Genomic DNA, 18,975 nt, shown 5'->3' with positions numbered 1-18,975 from the left:
CACCCCCCCCCCCCCCCCCCCCCCTCCCATTGGCCCTTTACAATTGAGGTTAACTTATCTTTTGACATTGTGTGTAGATGACTATGAATTCACTTAACTCAGTATCTCAGACAGGATACAAGATAGTGATGATGAAACTAATAATGAAACTTTCATTATTTTTATAGTTTTATTGTTTATTATTTTTGTAGCATGTTTGTAAGATTTTATTAGGCTAAGACATATAGAATTGTTTCAATCTATTTAGGAACATTTGAAGTTCTGAAAACTCACTACCGGGACATGGTTTTCACTGTACAGCTTAACAGCAAAGAAATAATTAAAGATGATGCTTTATGCTGTGGGGGGAAAAAACTATACAAAGCTTTCAGAACTCATTTAGTGTGACTTATTAAAATGTTTATTAGAGTATATCATGCAATTAATTTATCACAAGTTCCGCCATACAAGACTGAAACACAACATGTCCTTCATGTTTCTAAGTGAAATTGTGCTAGGGAGCAGGAAATGAATCATACAGTTGGGGCCTTTCCGAAACTGCTTGCTACTCCCTCTCCCTACATACTTCCACTCCGTTTGCGCGTTCATGCGGAGGGTCTGCCACATTGAGTGCCATCCGAAAACAATGAGGGCGGAGTGGTAGTGGGTTGTTAAACCCTCAAATGCCGAGTCAGCACCGATGCTGGCTTGTTGAAGGTGTGTAACACCCTTTGCTGCACGATGGGGGAGCTTTCTTTCAATTTGCGTTCCGTGTAACTTCGCCGGTTAACATGTAGGATTTTTTATTTTGAAACTACCCTGACATTGTCAAGTCACCGTTCACAGGTTAACAACATAGCCCATACGATTTATATTGAAATGTTTTATTTGTGAATGTAACATTTTTCACATAGGCTAAGTTAAAGAGGTTCAAATATAGGCCTATAGGCTTTCCTTTACAATGAATATCAATCTTTTCATAAAATATTTTTTCGTAAATATGTAAAGTCATGTTCGACACGAACACAAACAAAATGAATGACAAATGCTTTCAGTTTCGTTACTGCAAAAAACACACTTTTCCTCAACATCAATCCTGAATCTTAATACCACTGTTGTTTATCTGATACACCTATTTTAGCAGATCCTATGTATGCTGGGGAGAGAGGGTAGTTCGTCTGAAAGTTCTCGCTGTATTTGAACCCTACAGTCGGTTAGGAAACTCTGTTTGGCCTGACTCTGACCAGAGTTCACTCCGTGTCAGAGTGAAAGTGGTGGCGAGGGTTCTTGTTTCGGAAAGGCCCTTAGTCTGTGGTGCCGCCTCAGTCAAGCCAAGCGCGCGGGAAGGGGGGTGCGGAGGGTGCTACAGCACCCCCTATTGACTGGGAGGAACACTGTGCAAATTACATCTGCAGACTACACAATGGGCACTACTGTTACTGAACGAGAACATAAAATACAGCAGGTTAGTGCTGAATTCAGAGGATGCACTGGTTCATATTACAGCCTAATAATTTGACGTCAGCAGCTGTTTGGACTGTTTTGTCACGATTATAGAAGTTAATGGTATAATGCTCAACCCAACTAGCCTAATTCTTTCCTCAGATCTTTAACCGTTTACTTTCATGATTAGAGAGGTTGCTGTCAGTCATTTAAAACGTTTCCAAGGGCGCAGTAATATCATAGCAAATGCCGTGGGACATATATGCAGCAAAACTAAAAACTGTAGATAGTCTATAAACTTGACAGGACAGACGGAGGAAACGGAATTCAACTTTTAGCTTGTAAAAACAAACAATAGACATACTGATAGAGCTCAGGATTGATGAGGAGGACGGCCGCTTTACTCCAGACAGTTTCTCTGTATGAACCTGGACTTTGTGTGAGACCTTTTGGATGTGTAGAAGAACACAGAACATTAATTAACGTTAGATTCTGACTGATCCTATTTGCGTGTCGGGAGATTTAAATATGAAGTTATGCTGCTGTTTCCCGTGCGTAAATGCGCACAGCGTTTTACCCTTAAACCAACCATCATTAAGACGAAGCTATACTGGACCAGCTGTACTACCAGCGGTGTCTCCTGTGAAGTTAGTTTTAAGTTGGATATTCGACAGACATTCACCCAGGATCCGGTGACGGCTTCTTACTCAGTTCACCCAGTGTCGGCAGTATAAACGCGGTTATGCTGCGTTCCATTTACTTCGGAAGTCGGAGGTTGGAGCTGGGAATGACGTCACACCCGAGTTGACGGCGTTCCAGTTACAAGTCGGAAAACCTCGCTCAGCCAGCTGTTTGTTTTACTACTAGCCAGGTTAGCTATTGATACGCCGGTTGATTAAAAAAACATTGTGCGGTATTTACTCACACTAAACACTGTAGCAACTCGTCCACAGACAGCACTTTGTGTACGAACGTTTATATGAGTCACAAGTACACAGAAGTGCTAATAAACAGTGTAAACTACAGCACTACCCCAACTTCGTGATCCAAGATGGCTGTCGGGTAGTGATGGCAAGTTCGAATCTTTTGACAGACTCGTTCATTCAAATCTCGTTCATTAAAATGAACTAATCTTTTTTTGAGTCATTTCGTTCATTTGAACCAGGCTGGTTATTGTGGCGCTGCAGCCCTCTAGTGGGCGATTAAAAAACAGCGCCGTTCTCAAACACAAGGCTGCCTGGCTTGCTTTATTTGACAAAGTATAATGCAAAAATTCACCTCTTGATTACTGTATATCATCATTATATAAACCCCCCTGGGCCCACAACCAAATTCAAACCATGTAAAAACCACAGAAATATGTTGTCAATATGTAATCACCACTACTCCGGCTAAATCCTTCCATTGTCACAATCTTTCCCGAGTATACAACCAGACCAGCCATATAAAGGCTTATGTATATAATTACTATCATTATCTCTGAAGTGCTCATTCATACAGTAGCCTAATGAGTAAAATATTAATATCAGATTTGCAGTAAATATATTGAAGTAATAAGCTTGATACATTATATGAATAAACACACTCAATAAAATTCAACCAATTTAATAATAATCTGGATCAAGCCACCAAGAACTCCAGCACAGAGAGAGGAACAAAGAAATAAACACATGTAAACGCAGCAATTTGGCAGTTCTGGACGCAGAATGGGCCACATCAGGTCCGAATTCTGCAGACAGAGAAACACACATGAGCACATTGCTCTCAAACACGGCCAAGTTGTTCACCAGTCATGAGCTGTGAAACAACAGCACGGCTCTGTTGGTAAATAAAAAGTAAAAGTTACGTTGCGTTGTCTGGCGGACCGGATCAGCTGTTAGCTGTTTACAGAGCTAACGCTAACGTTGCTACGTGGCTGTGTTTTAATGTTTTAATGACCGGGTCTGTTTGTTTTGGAGAGGAGACGACCTCTGTGGTAATTCAGCTCCCGGTAGAACCCTGCCAAGGCTCTGAAGTGGACCCAGAACAACTCTCATCAGCTGTTAGCTGTAAACACTAACAGGACTACAGTTAAGGTGCAGCTGTGTTAAAACAACATCACTGCGCTGTAATAATGTTATGCTTTATAAAATGTCACATAATTAACAAAATAGCTATATAATGTCAGTCCAGTGACTGTTACCCGACAGCCGACCTGCCTGCAGAATGAACGAAAGACTGAGGAGGACCCATGTGAACGGTGAATGAGTCGCTCATTCCTGCTCCACAGTAGCTGTCATGTGACAAATGAACGACTCAGACCTACAGACCCACAGTTGAGAGTCCTGAACTAATCAATTCTGCTTCCTGTGCTGCCTGCTCACCACAGCCCTGTAGCCGAGCTGTCACGTGACATATGAACGACTCAAACAGACAGTTGAGAGCATGGTTGAGAGTCGTGAACTAATCAATACTGTTTCCTGTGCTGACGGAGCCCATGTAGCTGACGTGTGACAAGTGAACGTAAGAGTGAAAATGAACGAATCACTCACTGAGACAACCCGTTCCTCCCGAGTCATACACACGATTAGGTCTTATGAACGAAACATTCTTTGAATGACACAACACTACTGTCGGGGTATCAACAGTTAGTGAAAGCTGTAGTTTATACTGTTTATTAGCACTTCTGTATACTTGTGACTCATATAAATGTTCGTACACAAAGTGCTGTCCAGCTGCTGTCTGTGGACGTGTTGCTACAGTGGTTAGTGTGAGTAAATACCGCACAATGCGTTTTTTAAAATCAACTGGCGTATCAATAGCTAACCTGGCTAGTTGTAAACTAACAGCTGGCCGAGCGAGGTTTTCCGACTTGTTAACTGGAACGCCGTCAACTCGGGTGTGACGTCATTCCCAGCTCCGACCTGCGACTTCCGAAGTAAATGGAACGCAGCATATACTGTATACAGTCAGCGGGTTCTTCCGACTTAAGGGGGCGTTCCCTTTGAAATTTTGACCTTTGAACTCGGAAATTACGACTTCCCATGTCAACTGGAACGCACCACCAGCTCACCTCCGATAGCTCGCTTTTAACCACAGGGGGTCAGCTTAGGGACCATCAATAAATTACAATTGTTAAAATAGTGTTAAAATAGTGTTAAAATAGTGTTAAAATAAAACAAGTACTCAAATCTAACATGAAGAGGTGTGTCTGATTTGCCTAGTGTAGTACTACAATTCGGCATTGGTTTGGAGTAGGTAGGTCACATGACATGGAAACTATTGAAAAAAAAAATGGGCATTTTCTTCCATAAAATATTAATAAATAATAATATAAAATAAAAACAAGTACTCAAATCTAATATAACAAGGTGTGTCTGATTTGCCTAATGTAATACTACAATTCGGCATTGGTTTGATGTCTTTGAATCACATGACATGGAAGCTATTGAAATAAATGATGATTTTCCCATTACACTATTTTAACAATTGTAATTTATTGATGGTCCCTAAGCTGAACCCCTGTGGTTAAAAGCGAGCTATCGGAGGTGAGCAACTGAGTAAGAAGCTGTCACCGGATCCTGGGTGAATGTCTGTCGAATATCCAACTTAAAACTAACTTCACCAGGGTTGGGTAGAGTGGGGTAAGACGCCCCCCTAAGCTCAATCTCTATTTACTGACTCATAAAATAATGTTTTATATGTGTTTATAATAAACACCTACAGTTGGGAAATTTATTTGAATTTAATCAAATGTAAATTTTAGGAGAAAGGCATTTTCCCCACCTAGTGGGGTAAGATGGTGTGAAATCACTTTAATTTGTCCAAATTACAGATAAAATAAACTACAAGTAGCCTACCTGGTTAAAAGCATGGGGATTATAGACCTATGTTGTAGAAATGAACTTGCCTTGCCTTATGTTATTAGCTTGCCTAAAATTTATTTCTCAGACTTTTAAATAGTGAGGTTGCTAACTTCATTAGCAAAAAGTCTGAGGTAAAATATGCGCATGCCATCTAGCTTGCTAGCTAGAAATGTAAGCATATGTGAGCTTATAACCTCAAATTTTTACCTCAGACTTTCTGATAGTGAAGTTGCTGGTTGGCAAAAGGGTGTGGCTAAATAACACTGAACTTACAAACGATCAACCATAAAGGGGCAGAAGGGCTTTTATCAAACAACTTAAAAAGTTGTGATGAAACATTTTTAGTTCAGTGAGACTAGGGGCAGCCAGAAGAAAGGTTGAGAAATTACTGAGGGGGGGCGGCGTCTTACCCCATGTTACTTTCACACGTATCTCCGTTTTCCTGTCTCCTGTGTGTTTGTACACCTCTCGATGCCAGAGCAAGCACCCTCCATTTGTCTATTTTTTAAAAAAACGCAGCGCACTGCTCTTTTCTAAATTCAACCAAAAAAAGTAATTGCTGTGAGCCTCGCGTTTTCAAACCTGCAAAGCGCTTTCTGTCTGATTGGTTGCCTCAGGCTAATGGGGAGATGCACCACCCAGCCCAAAATTGTTAAAAAAGTGTAGGCCCGCAAACAGCGTTGCTAGTTAGCCTATTGTATAGACACGATTTTTGTGGAACAGTTTTTCAAGTTGAAATGAGGGGATGTAACCAGCTGCGCCTGCATGGCCTTCATTTGAGGTGATCGTGTTATCAATGGTTTTTATTCAAATGATTTTATTTATACATAGGCCTACATATGCCTAATTACGGAGGTCCGGACCTCGGTGACCTCATACGACAATGCTTGTAACCACTCAATTCAATTCTATTCAAATTAGCTTTATTGGCATGAATGCTGTGTTGAAGGAAAGTGTGTAGGCTAAGTGCGTGCCCCACACACAGTCGTGTCATATGCGCATTTCTACCATGCAGCACCCCTAAGCGAAAATGTCTTCCGCGCCTGGCTTCAGTTGAAAGTATGTCCTTACAGATCAGTGTTGCTGATTGATTCATGAATGAGTAAAACCTGGTGGCACGAATAAAAGGAGGGAAGTGTAGCCTATAAATTATTAATACAATGCAGAGGGTGCCTTTTGAAAACGCCTTTGAGGGCTAAATTGAGGTCTTGAAGTTAAAGTAGCCTACAGCTTGGTCTCACATTCTAAAAAAGGACACCATAGAAGAAGATGGGAATGTTTCATGACGATCCATCCATCCATCGTCAACCGCTTATCCTGCGTACAGGGTCGTGGGGATGTTTCATGACTTCATACAGATTTTATGTTTGTTGAGTCATTTCTGCCACAATCAGTCTGCTGCAGGACAGCAGGACAGCAAGACAGCGGTGTGTGGAGTCATGCCACTGAGATTTCATGTGGAGATAAGAAGTCTTTTGTTTGGGGTGACCAATCCTGGGCCCCCACCCATTTCCCTTCACCCTCACTGCCACTGATTCCATCCTTCCTCCCCTTTCCTTCAATTACATCCCCTCACCCCTCATCTCTCCACTTCCTACACTCTACATAGCAGCCCTCCAACTTCTGAAAAACATACAAAAGTTGACCCCCCCCCCCATGAACAATTTCTTTTTTAATTATGTAATTGGCAATATATATTTTATATAAGCCGACTCCACTTTTGAAATAATTCACAAGTAAACACTTTTTGAAGGTTTAATTTATGTCTCCCCATGTATCCTGCTCACTTATGCTGTGTTCCAGACTGGTCGGAATTTCCAAGTTAAAATATCAGACTTCTGAACCTCAAAGTGTTCCAGGTGCATGGTGCTGCATGATGCCGAAAATGAACGAAAAACATGGCTGACCGTGACAAACTCTTTGTCAATTGTACACAGTTGCACCCTCAGCAGTGCCCTTGGTGTTAATCATGGACTGTATAAAAAATTAGATTAATTAAAAGGTGCCGTTTTAATGAAAACAAGTAAATACAACAAAACATAAATAGACTACTGTTAACTGTAGACCCGTCTACATCAGCTGGTAATCCTCAAAAGTCAGTAAATGTTGTAGGCTGTACTTTCTAATGATTTCAAATGTTTTGGCCTTTTTTTACATTTTGCTGCAACTTTTGTGCAGAGAAGATGACTCAGAGATTCTTTAGTGTAACCAGCTACCTAGCAACATATTTCTACATCAATGTACATGCAGAACAGGTTGTGTTATTGTAATTCAAATACATGCAAATATACTTTGTTACTTTTTAGTTTATGGTTTACCATAGACAATGTGTGCTTCCAGGGGAGCTGCCATTGTTGTGTGACTTCATTCAGCTGCTACACATGAAGTCGGGGGAACATATTTTTACTCACTTCATAAGTAGGAAATTCAACTTTAAGTGGCGTTCAATTGTGCTTTTTCTAGTTGGAAGTCGGAAATTTACGAGTTCCGAGCTGCCTTAAAAACGTAACCAGACTGTATTTACATACCCAAGCGAAATAACTTATCCCCAGCCAGATCCATATTGAGAGGTAGCTAGATTGCTAGTTTGCTAGCTAATGTTACATTGAGAAAATTCTACGTTTGTGATCCCCCTGTAAGTTGTAATTAGATCTGTGCTCTTGGTAGCAGCTGAGTAGTAGTTTAATATATTGTAACTGTGGCGAGCAACAGAGTTGAGTTTGTAGAGGCAATTAGCAAGTTAAACCACACTTCAAACTTCATTGGCCCTTATTAAATCAAACTATATTTATTTAGTGCAACTCCGTGTCTCCAGATGTCAGGGAAATATAGGCGTCATTGAAGGCGTCAAGAAAATAATTTACAACAAAAACTGTGGTCTTAATTACCTTGATTACATGAAGTTAGTGAAGAATGTTTGCATCGAGCGAATATGGGATTTCATCACTATCATTTAAAAAAAGTAATTGGTAGGTAAGTAAGTATTTTTTTCCACCGTTCACAATGTACCACAAAAAAACAAGGGGGCTAAAGATGCATGCTCATGATTGACCCTCCGGAAATCTCTCTTTCATGCACACACACACAAGAGCTATTATCTTGTCACTGTTAACATGAGATGGGTTGGCTGTCTGGGAGTGATTAGTGGCCGCGAAGGGGTTAAAGGCATGTGTGTGCTCGTATGGTTTCTGTGTGCGTGTGTGCGCGCTGTATTGTGTCTGATAGACATTCTCCCACACTCTTGCCCTGTGGGACATAGGAAAGGCAGGCAGATGGCTGTATTCAGGTCCACCACGGGTCAACATATGGCCCAAAGAGACAAAGTTTGTTTGTGAGGCAGAGCATCGCACTCTTACTATGCATGGGTGGAGGAAGTTGAATGAGTAGGCAGGGAGGGGGGAAAAGTAATTGTGGGTTCAGAAAAGAACCTGCGAAAAAGAAGTAGTGATATAAAGAAGTGATGGGATAATTTGAGAGAATGAAAGTGGGCGGCTTCCTGTGAGATCATACAGGTTATTAAATGTACTAACATGGTCATCTGTAGATTTGTTAGGATGCTCTGAGGAAAATAAGGCCAGCCTTTTGAGGCAGTGAGACTTAATTCTTTACTTAAATATCCATCTTATATACTATACTACAAATTATTTAGGAATAAATTGCTATTTGGCTACAGTGCACTTCAGTGATAGCATCCTTCTGTTAGCATCAAAATTCTGATTCTTATGCAGTACTAAGTACTAATACCTGTTTTAGGACATGTGGATGTATACAGTTGTTCAGATTGATCAGTTTACTACTTGATATATATTGTTTTGGACCCCAATTCAGTATTTCATTTTATCATTTTATCAGCTATTACCAAATTTTCAGGGTTCAACAATTATTTTATACTCGATTTGGTGATTTCAGTTTGTGTCTGCCGACTGAACTAAAGTGAATTGAAATGAGGTGAGGTGCTTCCAGGAATCCTAACCCAGATCGATAGTCTCTGTCATGTTCTCACACTACAAAAGACTTCAATCAGTCTATGTGGAAAACTGTTGCTGAATTTAAGCAAGTCATCAAATCGAGAGGATGAATGCAGGTTTTACTTGCAAACCCCCAACACCTCCTTTCTTGCTTCTTGCCCCTCCTTCTTCTGCTCTGCCCTCCCTCCCTCCATTCACCGCTCCTCTTTGTGAATGTGTTGGGTGATATTGTGATGCATGGTGGAGTAGGAGGGACTGGAGCGGAGCCGTGTACAGCAGCACAAAACAGCTGTTGCTGAACTCTCACAATCATCCCTCAATTTCCCTCACTTCATAGTTTCTGAGACATTTACGTAAAGGTATCCATATTCCTCTTTTCCTACACTGTGCCCTCTTCTACTCTTCCCACCTCTAATAAACTTCTCTTTTCTGCCTTTCATTTTCCTCCAGCCTCCTGTAGAGGCTCTTAATTCTCTTCATCTCATTTCTTCTTGCCCACTCTCTCAAATTCACCCTCCTCCACCGACTTTCTACAATTCTGTCTCCTCCCAGGCTATCTCTCTAATGCCTCCTTCTGAGTCCCCCCCCTTCTTTCCAGAAGTGTTTAACGGGTTGCAACAAATGGGCAAAAGAGTGGGCTCTAGTCAGGTGCTGCACATTTATGCAGACACCTCACTCAGTTTCCCTGACTGTTTTGTTCCTACAGTTGTATAGAAGTTCCAAAAACCAAACTATATGGCTGTCACCTACGATGCAATATGCAGATCAGCTGGGATTGAGTGGCAGTCTGTTTATAACCAGGCCGGTTATTCAACTTTTCTTTAACTCTTAAGCTCATTCAAGTACTCTTGTGTTGAGGGCCTCCATACTGACTTAAGGACATAACTCAGTTTGAGTGCTAACCCACATTTTTAGACCAAATAAGTTAATCATATATCAAAGGGGTACTCCAGCAATGTAGTATTGCCCATCCATGAAGTTGGCAGACTTGCAATTTACAGATTTTAAAAAATTATCAAAAACGATGTCGCAGAGGCCAGGGTGTCTGGACTTTTAGTCCCTAGCATGGGTCAAGTCCCTAATCTTCTCTCTATGCAATCAACAGCAACTCTCCTATTGGACCCTTTGTCCCTCCCTAACTCCATACTGGCAGTTTGTAATGCAGGAATTTGTCATGGGTAAAATTGGTGGAGTGCTTCTTTAAGATGCAGCCCAAATCATGCTCTTTCTCTCCTCTCACTATTTCACAACAGGTTTATGAACAAACATTGCTCAGAGTTGGGTGGTTGTTGTTTCAATCTTAGTGGAAAAGAAGGAGCCTCTAAACAGATGTGGTGACACTGTCTGTAGAAGAGAGAAATAACATGTCGGTGCATACTTTATTAACCAAAACATTTTTGCAGGAGTGGAAAAACTTTAAAATCAAATTACTAAATGAAACTTTCAAATACATATCCTTGCCATTACTTCAGAAAAACTTCCAGGATACCTGCCTGTATATTAGCTGCAGCTCTTTTGTCTAGATGTACTGTACAATTTTCTAAACTTTGTCCACATCATTTGGCCAGAGCATGATTTTTGCCCCACGCTATTGACTGCCCTGTTACATACAAATTCCACTCTGATGTTGTCATTCATGACAGTAGCTATTATTTCAGATATCCAAAGAAGTACCTGGGCTAGGGTTTCTCCTTGTACAGTAAAATAAAACTTTTATGTTGTATCAAATATTGGAAGTTATGACAATATGGAAGGTAGCATCCACACAGCAGTTCTTCCCAAGCCTGAGTGAGAGACATATTGGGAACACATGTGGATACATGGAATGACCTTTATTGTGTGAAACTATTACATTGATGGCAGTGGAATACTGGAACACCGTCGGGGGTACTTTATTAGAGCAGAGACAAAAATAAAAAGCAGAGAGAGCACCATAATCCAACAACTTTTGAAGTAATGTCAACTATAAGGAAAATCCAGAGGGTTAATATCTAAAGTGTAAATTATTGTACCTAATCTGACTTATCTGGATTTTACTGAAACTTGGTAAACTTGTTCTCAGATTAACCATGGTTTTCTTCAAAACTGAAGTTACAGTTTGGCCTGCTGGGACAGAAAACTTTGATACTGAATATCTGACAAGTACAGCACACTCGCATACAGTAGAAGCTCTTAATACTAGCCTCATGATATGGATAAACAACATGAAAGAAATATTAATAACTTAAGCAGAGGTTATGGGGAAGGGGCCTGCTGTTGCACAGTGAAATGTGAAACGCAGAGGAGTAATAAAAGAGCAAAAAGTTAAGATTACACCACAATTTACATAACTATCATAACTAAACAGTTCTCTTGAAGGTGCATTGAATAAATGTGGACAAGTCTTAAATTCTTGGCATAATTTGTCATGTTACGACATGACCTTAATTCTTTTTTTGACGTCAATAAAATGAAAATAGAGTTTTGATTATTTTTGTGAAAGGGGTATGTACACATCTTGTTTTATCACATATGAATTGTAATAACAACAAAGCATTTGAAGAATTACTAGAAGAAACTGATGATCCAGACAAACACTGGGAGTATATCAAAAAGATAAACTAGAGATTTGAGAGAACAAGGTAGAAAATAGTAGGAGACTCTGGACATAACTTGCCTACATGGTAAATCAGTAAATTGGTAACATGAAAATAGAGACAGCTTTATGTGTCCCTCTAGTGGCAAAAAGAGGTAACAGCATCTACCAGACAGATTCATTTCTTTATCACTGTATCAATGTGATGATATGCGTTTCTTGTTGAACGGGCCTTGAGGTGCTCCTCTCACAACATTATGGTTCCATTTAGAGAAAATGTTTACAGAAGATATAATAAAACAAACTGCACATTCTTATGGCCTCGCAGCTGATTTAAGACTCATGTTTGAGGACACTTTTATACAAAGCAAGGTGCCATTAACAAATGTAACCCAGAAATCCATGTGAAATGATTTGAAAACTTTACAAAGTGATTCAGTCACATTTGCAGCTTACTGTATGCTAGGAAAATCTCACTACTAAACATTTACATACCAATGCTGTCCAAAGGTCAGTTCTGAAATGTGATGTCAATGATATCACTTCAGTGGAACAGAGTGATGCTAACTAAATAAGTACCGTAGATGCTATTCAGCCTTCAATTCTGTAGAAAAACGAGGCCCTGAAACTGTTATCACGCCTAATAATATAACGTAATTAAACGAAAACTTCTGTATTCTAGATTAGCATTTTCCTTAAAATGAACTGAAATTTAAATGACTACCACCGTACATGAAACTCCCAGCTCCTAAAGGCAATCTGCTTCAAGGCAGAGCAAAGCACCAGGAGCTGGTCACAGCTTCTCTGTGCAGAGAAACCAGTGTTAAACAATGAATGACGTACCAGGTGTAATGATTTTGAAAGGCTCACTATCTGTTATTTGGAGGGATGCTACAAGAGATAGTATGGCAGTTGGCAGTCCTAAAATATCATCCAAAATGATATCTTATCCTAGATTCTGCTGGTTGTTTCATTTTCAATTATTTAATAGTATGCACTCAGTTCTTTTTATTTGGGCACTCGACATTGCAACACATTACAAAGAACAACCTTGTGATTCACTATACATTCACATTTTTGTATTCACAGCCACTGACACTCGCTATTTATTTTCAAAGCTCAGCCAAGTGGGCTCAGGCAGGGCCAGGCTCCACTTATTTAGTGAAACCTAAAGTTGAGAACATCATACATAATTTCACTCAGATGGGAAATAACCTCTATCAAAACCAAGATGCAAAAGGAACAAAACATGTATTGTTCTATATAGAGTACCACAGGTAAAAGGTCAGCCCTGGCTAACCCATGTTGCTCTGTGAGAGGTACCTGGCTGTGAGCAGAACGTGGCTAGTCACTAGTCATGTTTATCCCAGTTGTGGAAATCAGGATGGCGTTTGATTCCCTTTGCGGTTGGACTGCTCACAGGAACTTCTATCCTCTCTTTAGGATCAACAGAAACCCACAGGGCCCTGTTATCAGTACCAGGGCAGTGGAGATGAGCAGGTCACAACTTCTGGATAACCACCTGGAACTTGCCTGGCAGGACAAAATGAAGGAGAGGTAAACTATTTCTTTGGACCATTACAGTACTCATGTAACCTTATGGATCTGACCAACATGTCCTGGCCTGACCACACAACCACTTTGACAGCTCACATAAGTAACAACAGTTTGGCTACAAGCCAATGAGCACCTCACGCTTTCCTACAATAAAGAAAATCTCTGATTGGTATTCTGAGGGTACTTACAGGATGGCATAACAGAGACCTCAGCTGTCACCACGCTGTCCAGACCTAGGTTAGACAGCGCTCCTCTCACCACGCCACACGAAAAAGCGAGGTACTGAGAAAAAACACACACACACACACACGAGCCTTAGCCACAATGAGACTGATTTTCTTTTGCTGTATAACAAAAAGGGCCTACTTCAAGTTGATTCCCAGGGGACAGCAGTAGGAACGTCTCTTTGTGTGTGTGTGTGTGTGTGTGTGTGTGTGTGTGTGTGTGAGTGTGAGTGTGAGTGTGAGTGAGAGAGAGAGGAAGTGTATACTAACCTTAGGAGCCTGATCCAGGTACTGTTTTCCACAGGAGAGCTGAGTCAGCAGAGAAAACTTGTTGTCCTGCAGAACATAGGTGCCCTACGGCAGAGAATAAATGCATGTGTAGTAACAACCAATAATAACACATTTCAACCAACACTGAATATGCTTTAGTATACTTGCAGTGGGGAATTCTTAAAAAAAACAAAACACTTTTTGCAAAAGCTGTTACTCTGTCCTGACAGTAGTACGTGAGACAGATAAACTGTAAAATACATAAATAATTAACAGGCTCGTGTCATTGGATGGGGCTTAGCAGAGGGACACGAGCACTGGAGAAAGAGACGCAGAAGGTTTTGCATTGCTTGTTCAATTGTTACCGGCTCCAGCTTTGATTTCTTAATTTACCAACAAGGTGTCCTATAACTTAGCAGGGATTTAATGAATCTATGACCGTAAAAAGTTTTATTGAAGATTAACGTTTAAGATTTTTTTAAGGTTGGTGATGTCGCAGCGGATAAGACCCGGGTTCAATTCCCCACTGTGATACATCCACCAATGTGTCCCTGAGCAAGATACTTAACCCCTAGTTGCTCCGGAGGCGTGTGACCTGTGACATACTAAGCAATTGTAAGTCGCTTTGAATAAAATGAATGAAAAGATACTCCAAGCTCATCCTTGCCATAATGATCTGTCATGATAAACAGGAATCTATTACAGTCCCATTTTCATAAAAGAGATCTAAATTCCTGTTGGTGGAAAGACCACTGATCTGAAACTCAGCTTGCGAAACCAGAAATCACACACAACCGAAAGCATGGCGTGCCTTCGATCTTTCGGTGTAGACCACATATTGTTACTTGACGCGTTTGTTTTACCTGATGGTTTGTTCTGAGGTTGTCGATCTGCCTCCTGAACACCTTTGTCCAGAAGTCTTTACAGATGAACTTCATCACATCCAGTTCATCCTTGAAGCTGGGAGAATCCCTGGCCAACCTAGACAGAGCAAACATTGACAAAGGCACTTAACATAAGTGAGGACGCATGTCACACAGCTTGCCATTTACTGTTGCGCATACGTGAGTGCTCGTCTACCTCTCGATGAGTCCTTGTCCCACCCTGAAGCCCATGCTTTCAAGGACAGAAACACAGGCAGCTCTGTCCTGGAGAGAAGAAGTAGTTTATTAGCTGTTTGGACAAGAACTAGCTTTGTACATGTATGCTGTACGTTACAGTGAATGTTGTAATACTGTGCTAGTGTAGGGCCATTATGATTAACAGTGGATGGTGACAGTGGCTAATGGCTAATTCTTCTGTACATCGTGTGTCAGTTGATTGATTCGTGCCTTTCTTGAACACACCTTGTTGTCCATCTCTCCTTTACTGGACTGCTGCTCCTTGTAAATATGTGACACGATCTCCATATGGAGGAAGTCAAACAGAGATTCGTCTGCCATTCCTGACAAACACACACAAGTCAAACATACAGGCCAATATAACGCTAAAGTAAAACAGTTTCACTCGACCTAGTTAGCCGTGCTTCAAATCGCAAGTAACAACAATATGAACGCTAAATGTACAGTTAGCTTGATAGCTAACGTTAGTGTTGTTTGCTAGCATGATAACGGGATTTCTCGCATATGAGAGAGAATGAGGACAAAGCAATGCATGTATTTATTACATAGCTTGCAGTTAACCTTAAAACATTAAACAGACTGAACAGTTTAATTTACTGTACCTGTGAAATAACCGTAGGCTACACAGAGTAAACCATAAACTGTATAGAACAAGGGGTAAACACAAACCTGCTTTCCGGGGTTGCACTCGATATTAATGCCGGGGTACTCGTGGTGTTCACGAGGCGGAAATAGCGGGAGTTAATCCCTGAAATGACGCGGGAAAGCACCCGGGGTTGGCGTATTACATGCTCTACGACCACTAAGGGCATGCAAGGAAATCAAACATCCAGTAATTTAACCTATTGTGATGGTAAACCCCGCACCATGGAGTAATGTCGGTGTAGGCCGGTAGCAATTACAAACAAATGGACCAGAGATGAACTCATGATTACGTAAACTGGCATGTCTTCCAATCGCGGCATGAAACGTCACTTATCATGTGACATTATAGCTCAGATCGGATTGGGTGCCACTTCCCTATCGCTCATGTGATCAGTGTTTTTGGCTTGACAGAGAGGAGGTTTGACAGTTTGGGATTCTTTGGACTGTATATTTTAACGTTGAGCTTTTAGTTAACTTTACATTATAGATTCAAGTTGAGTTAACTTGTACCGAGAGCAGATCTTTGTTCTCTGTTTCACTTATAGTTATTAAGTTAAGCCATAGCACCAGTCTATATTTTGTTTTAATGTAACGTTTGCTGACGAAGTTCCGTTGTGTCCGTGTGAGCAGCCATGTCCAGCAGGTACCCGATAGTAGTGCAGGGCGAGGCCTCTGAGACCGACTCTGACGATGAGGTCTACATCACCTCCCTGCCTGCTCCACAAACCGCCACAGTCGGAGCCAAGGTTGTCTTAAAGGCTGTGTGTTTGAGTGAGAGAGAGAGAAAAGTGTGTGTTCACAAGCAACATTCAGTGACTCCAGACCTCCTGTCATGAATCTAAAATCTGCTTTGTCTGTGATCGTGGTTGCTTTTAGGTTCCTGGGGAGGCGTCTGAAACAGATAGTGAGGATGAGGAGGAGCAGGAGGACCGAGCCCCTGCACTGAGCACGGAGAGCTCCCAAATACTCAGGAGAGACCTGCCTCCTCTGATCGTAGTTAGAGACCATCCTGATATACAGTCGATAGTGGAAGACAGGCCAAGCCCCATACACAGACTGTCTGGTGAGGAATGCTGTTTAAAATTGGAATAATAAATATTTCACTGATAATACTTATTGTGTGACAGAATACTCTCAACTGTACTTTACTGGCTTTCAGTTGCATCTCATGATCTTTATCAGCGAGTGGATCATTTGCCTGTATGAATAAATGCATGTACAAATGGAAACAGATGGATTTGAGATGTGGTTGAAAGCTCTGCCAAAGCTGCAAAGTGGTCCTTTGAGTTTAGAGTATCTCGTCACAAAGATTAAAAGTTAGCCTCCATAGTCAAACTGTACTTACTATAACTGTACTAATATAGCAAGTCGTCAAAAAATATAGGTAGCCCTCCTTAAGATTATATACTGTGGAGTGGTAGTTGTAGATGCAATGACAAATCATCAATTGTAGTTTATTCTCAGGCATGTCAGCATTTTTTCATTACATTTCACCATAGGGCCTGGCAATAAAACAATGATGATAATTATAATATTATAAGTTTCCTCAATAACAATAAAACAAATGTTAAATACATGTTTGTTTTAATTAATTTGAATAACGAACAAATTACCACCTAATTTTTCATTAAGATATTTATTTTGTTGAGGAAAAGGGACTGAAAAAAGATTTTACTTAATTTTGCTCATTCATACTTGTTGAAAAAAGGTTTCATCATAATTGTTTAGAATGTTTCACCTCAGATTTTTTAAGTGATCCACTGTCTGGCATCAAGTTTCTTCAACTTTTACCCATGAGCAAAAATCAGCTTTTAAACAAGAAATGCAACAATTAGTTAACTATTAAATTGATCTCCAACTATTTCAATAATTGATTAATTCTTCAGGGTTCTTTGATTCCAGCTTCTCAACTGTGAATGTTTTCTGGTTACTTTACTCCTCTATGTCAGTAAACTGAAGCCAAACTTTAAACTAGAAAGAAATAATGATTTGACATTTATCAAAGTAATTATTGATATCGAATGGTAAGAATTTTTTCATTTTATTGTGATAACAGTTTTGGCTATATCGCCCAGCCCTATTTCCACAATATTTAGTCATGGATGGCTTTGATCAAACTGATAAGTAAAACAATGATGTGGAGGAAAACCCAGCTAGGTTTAGTTTTCAGCTATTTCTGTTTGTGTAATTCTGTTTGCAGGTGACACCCTTTTACAACAGAAGCTGCAGGAATCGAACAGCCGGCTGTATTCTGACGTGGGACAGACAGTACGGCAGGTTTATGGCAGTGCCAGTAAAGAGGTATGCAGATGTGGTTGACTCTTATGATAACAATAGTTAAATTAGGAATACAGAGATCTCCCAAAATGTATTTTATGCTACACCATTACTTCAGCAGCCTCTGCACTTATTCTCCAGTGTTGCTGAACTGAATACAAATATTTGAGCACCAAACATATTGCTCTATACAAGAAAATTAATCAGAATAATGCTGCATAGTACAGAAAACAAATACTGTAATTCAAACTTCTAGCCTGTAGGATGGCTATGCCATAGTAAGCGTATTATATAATGTCAGAGGCAGTTAGAATGGATAGAAATCACAGGAAGAGGTACATGTTAAGTGGCATACCTTTTGTCACTTCTAACTCATCAGGTTTCTGAGTGTTCCTATGATAAGCATCTTTCATTCCAGTAGTTTGGTGGCTGCAGTTTTTTGACTCTGGTTGTTTTTGTGCAAAAGGTGCACAGTGCAACAGCTCAGCTGAATACTTCGCAGAGCGCCATCATCAATGTCTCCCACAGCATCAGACTAATCCTGGACGACCTGAAGGCTGTGTCCGAGAAGATTGACATCATCACCAGCTGTCAAATACTGCCTGATATTAACATCAATAATCCAAACAATTGTACTGCTCCTACAACATAAACAAATCAATATACTGTGTATGTTGTAGTTATTATTCGAATCTAGTGATGTTTTAACATCTTCACTGGTATATTTTCTTTAAATGTCAGATAGTAGGATTCAAGCTGGAAAAAAATAACATGTTGTGTTTACGTCAGTGTTTACAAACAGTGACTATGCATATGAACAAATATGTACAGTATATTTAACAGTCACATTATATATGTATTTATTTGCCGGGAGTTACAAAAATATACGTTCTGACATCTCATGTTTTGAGATACACCGTCAGTAATGTATTGAAAATATCCAACTTTTTCCCTGCAGTTACTTGTAAACCTATATAACTCAACATAATCTTTTAAGCTGACTTTTGTAAGGCGTATACTTTAGCTGTTTTCTGGTCCTCTGTGATATTTCAAAAAGGCAGACTTGTACAT

General features: G+C 40.3%; 2 protein-coding genes across 6 annotated transcripts; one reads left to right on the top strand and one right to left on the bottom strand.

The window, feature by feature from the left end:
* Nucleotides 1–11,052: 11,052 nt before the first annotated feature.
* On the bottom strand, nucleotides 11,053–15,901 carry trappc6bl (trafficking protein particle complex subunit 6B, like). Of its 2 annotated transcripts, none has more exons than XM_046074236.1 (7): nucleotides 15,652–15,901; nucleotides 15,208–15,305; nucleotides 14,942–15,009; nucleotides 14,725–14,842; nucleotides 13,862–13,945; nucleotides 13,556–13,649; nucleotides 11,053–13,343 (listed from the first exon to the last, which is right to left on the bottom strand). In XM_046074236.1, the coding sequence occupies exons 2-7, from the start codon at nucleotides 15,301–15,303 to the stop codon at nucleotides 13,312–13,314; spliced, it is 492 nt and encodes a 163-aa protein (XP_045930192.1). In that variant the 5' UTR covers nucleotides 15,304–15,305; nucleotides 15,652–15,901; the 3' UTR covers nucleotides 11,053–13,311. The 2 variants fall into 2 exon arrangements, with proteins under 2 accessions (XP_045930192.1, XP_045930193.1); XM_046074237.1 differs by lacking the exon at nucleotides 15,652–15,901 and adding an exon at nucleotides 15,585–15,638.
* An 80-nt stretch (nucleotides 15,902–15,981) lies between these two features.
* On the top strand, nucleotides 15,982–18,574 carry bloc1s3 (biogenesis of lysosomal organelles complex-1, subunit 3). 4 transcript variants are annotated; one of them, XM_046074233.1, is made up of 5 exons: nucleotides 15,982–16,045; nucleotides 16,258–16,415; nucleotides 16,504–16,690; nucleotides 17,828–17,928; nucleotides 18,371–18,574. In XM_046074233.1, the coding sequence occupies exons 2-5, from the start codon at nucleotides 16,260–16,262 to the stop codon at nucleotides 18,554–18,556; spliced, it is 630 nt and encodes a 209-aa protein (XP_045930189.1). In that variant the 5' UTR covers nucleotides 15,982–16,045; nucleotides 16,258–16,259; the 3' UTR covers nucleotides 18,557–18,574. The 4 variants fall into 4 exon arrangements, with proteins under 4 accessions (XP_045930189.1, XP_045930191.1, XP_045930190.1 ...); XM_046074235.1 differs by having other exon boundaries at nucleotides 15,993–16,045; nucleotides 16,258–16,373; XM_046074234.1 differs by lacking the exon at nucleotides 15,982–16,045 and having other exon boundaries at nucleotides 16,052–16,373.
* The last annotated feature ends 401 nt before the right edge of the window (nucleotides 18,575–18,975 follow it).

Source organism: Micropterus dolomieu, linkage group LG17 (assembly GCF_021292245.1).
Source record: "Micropterus dolomieu isolate WLL.071019.BEF.003 ecotype Adirondacks linkage group LG17, ASM2129224v1, whole genome shotgun sequence".
Taxonomy (NCBI): Eukaryota; Metazoa; Chordata; class Actinopteri; order Centrarchiformes; family Centrarchidae; genus Micropterus; species Micropterus dolomieu.
The sequence above is the reverse complement of the archived record's forward strand: the minus strand, read 5'-3'. Positions and strand labels throughout refer to the sequence as shown.

Coding starts and splice junctions, on each gene's coding strand:
- trappc6bl (XM_046074236.1), bottom strand. CDS start 15,303: ATGGCAGACGAATCTCTGTTTGACTTCCTCCATATGGAGATCGTGTCA. Junction 13,946..14,724: donor ACCTCAGAACAAACCATCAG/GTAAAACAAACG, acceptor TCTCTGCCGTAG/GGCACCTATGTTCTGCAGGA. Junction 13,650..13,861: donor ACCTGGATCAGGCTCCTAAG/GTTAGTATACAC, acceptor GTTTTTTCTCAG/TACCTCGCTTTTTCGTGTGG.
- bloc1s3 (XM_046074233.1), top strand. CDS start 16,260: ATGTCCAGCAGGTACCCGATAGTAGTGCAGGGCGAGGCCTCTGAGACC. Junction 16,691..17,827: donor CCCCATACACAGACTGTCTG/GTGAGGAATGCT, acceptor TTCTGTTTGCAG/GTGACACCCTTTTACAACAG. Junction 17,929..18,370: donor ATGGCAGTGCCAGTAAAGAG/GTATGCAGATGT, acceptor TTTGTGCAAAAG/GTGCACAGTGCAACAGCTCA.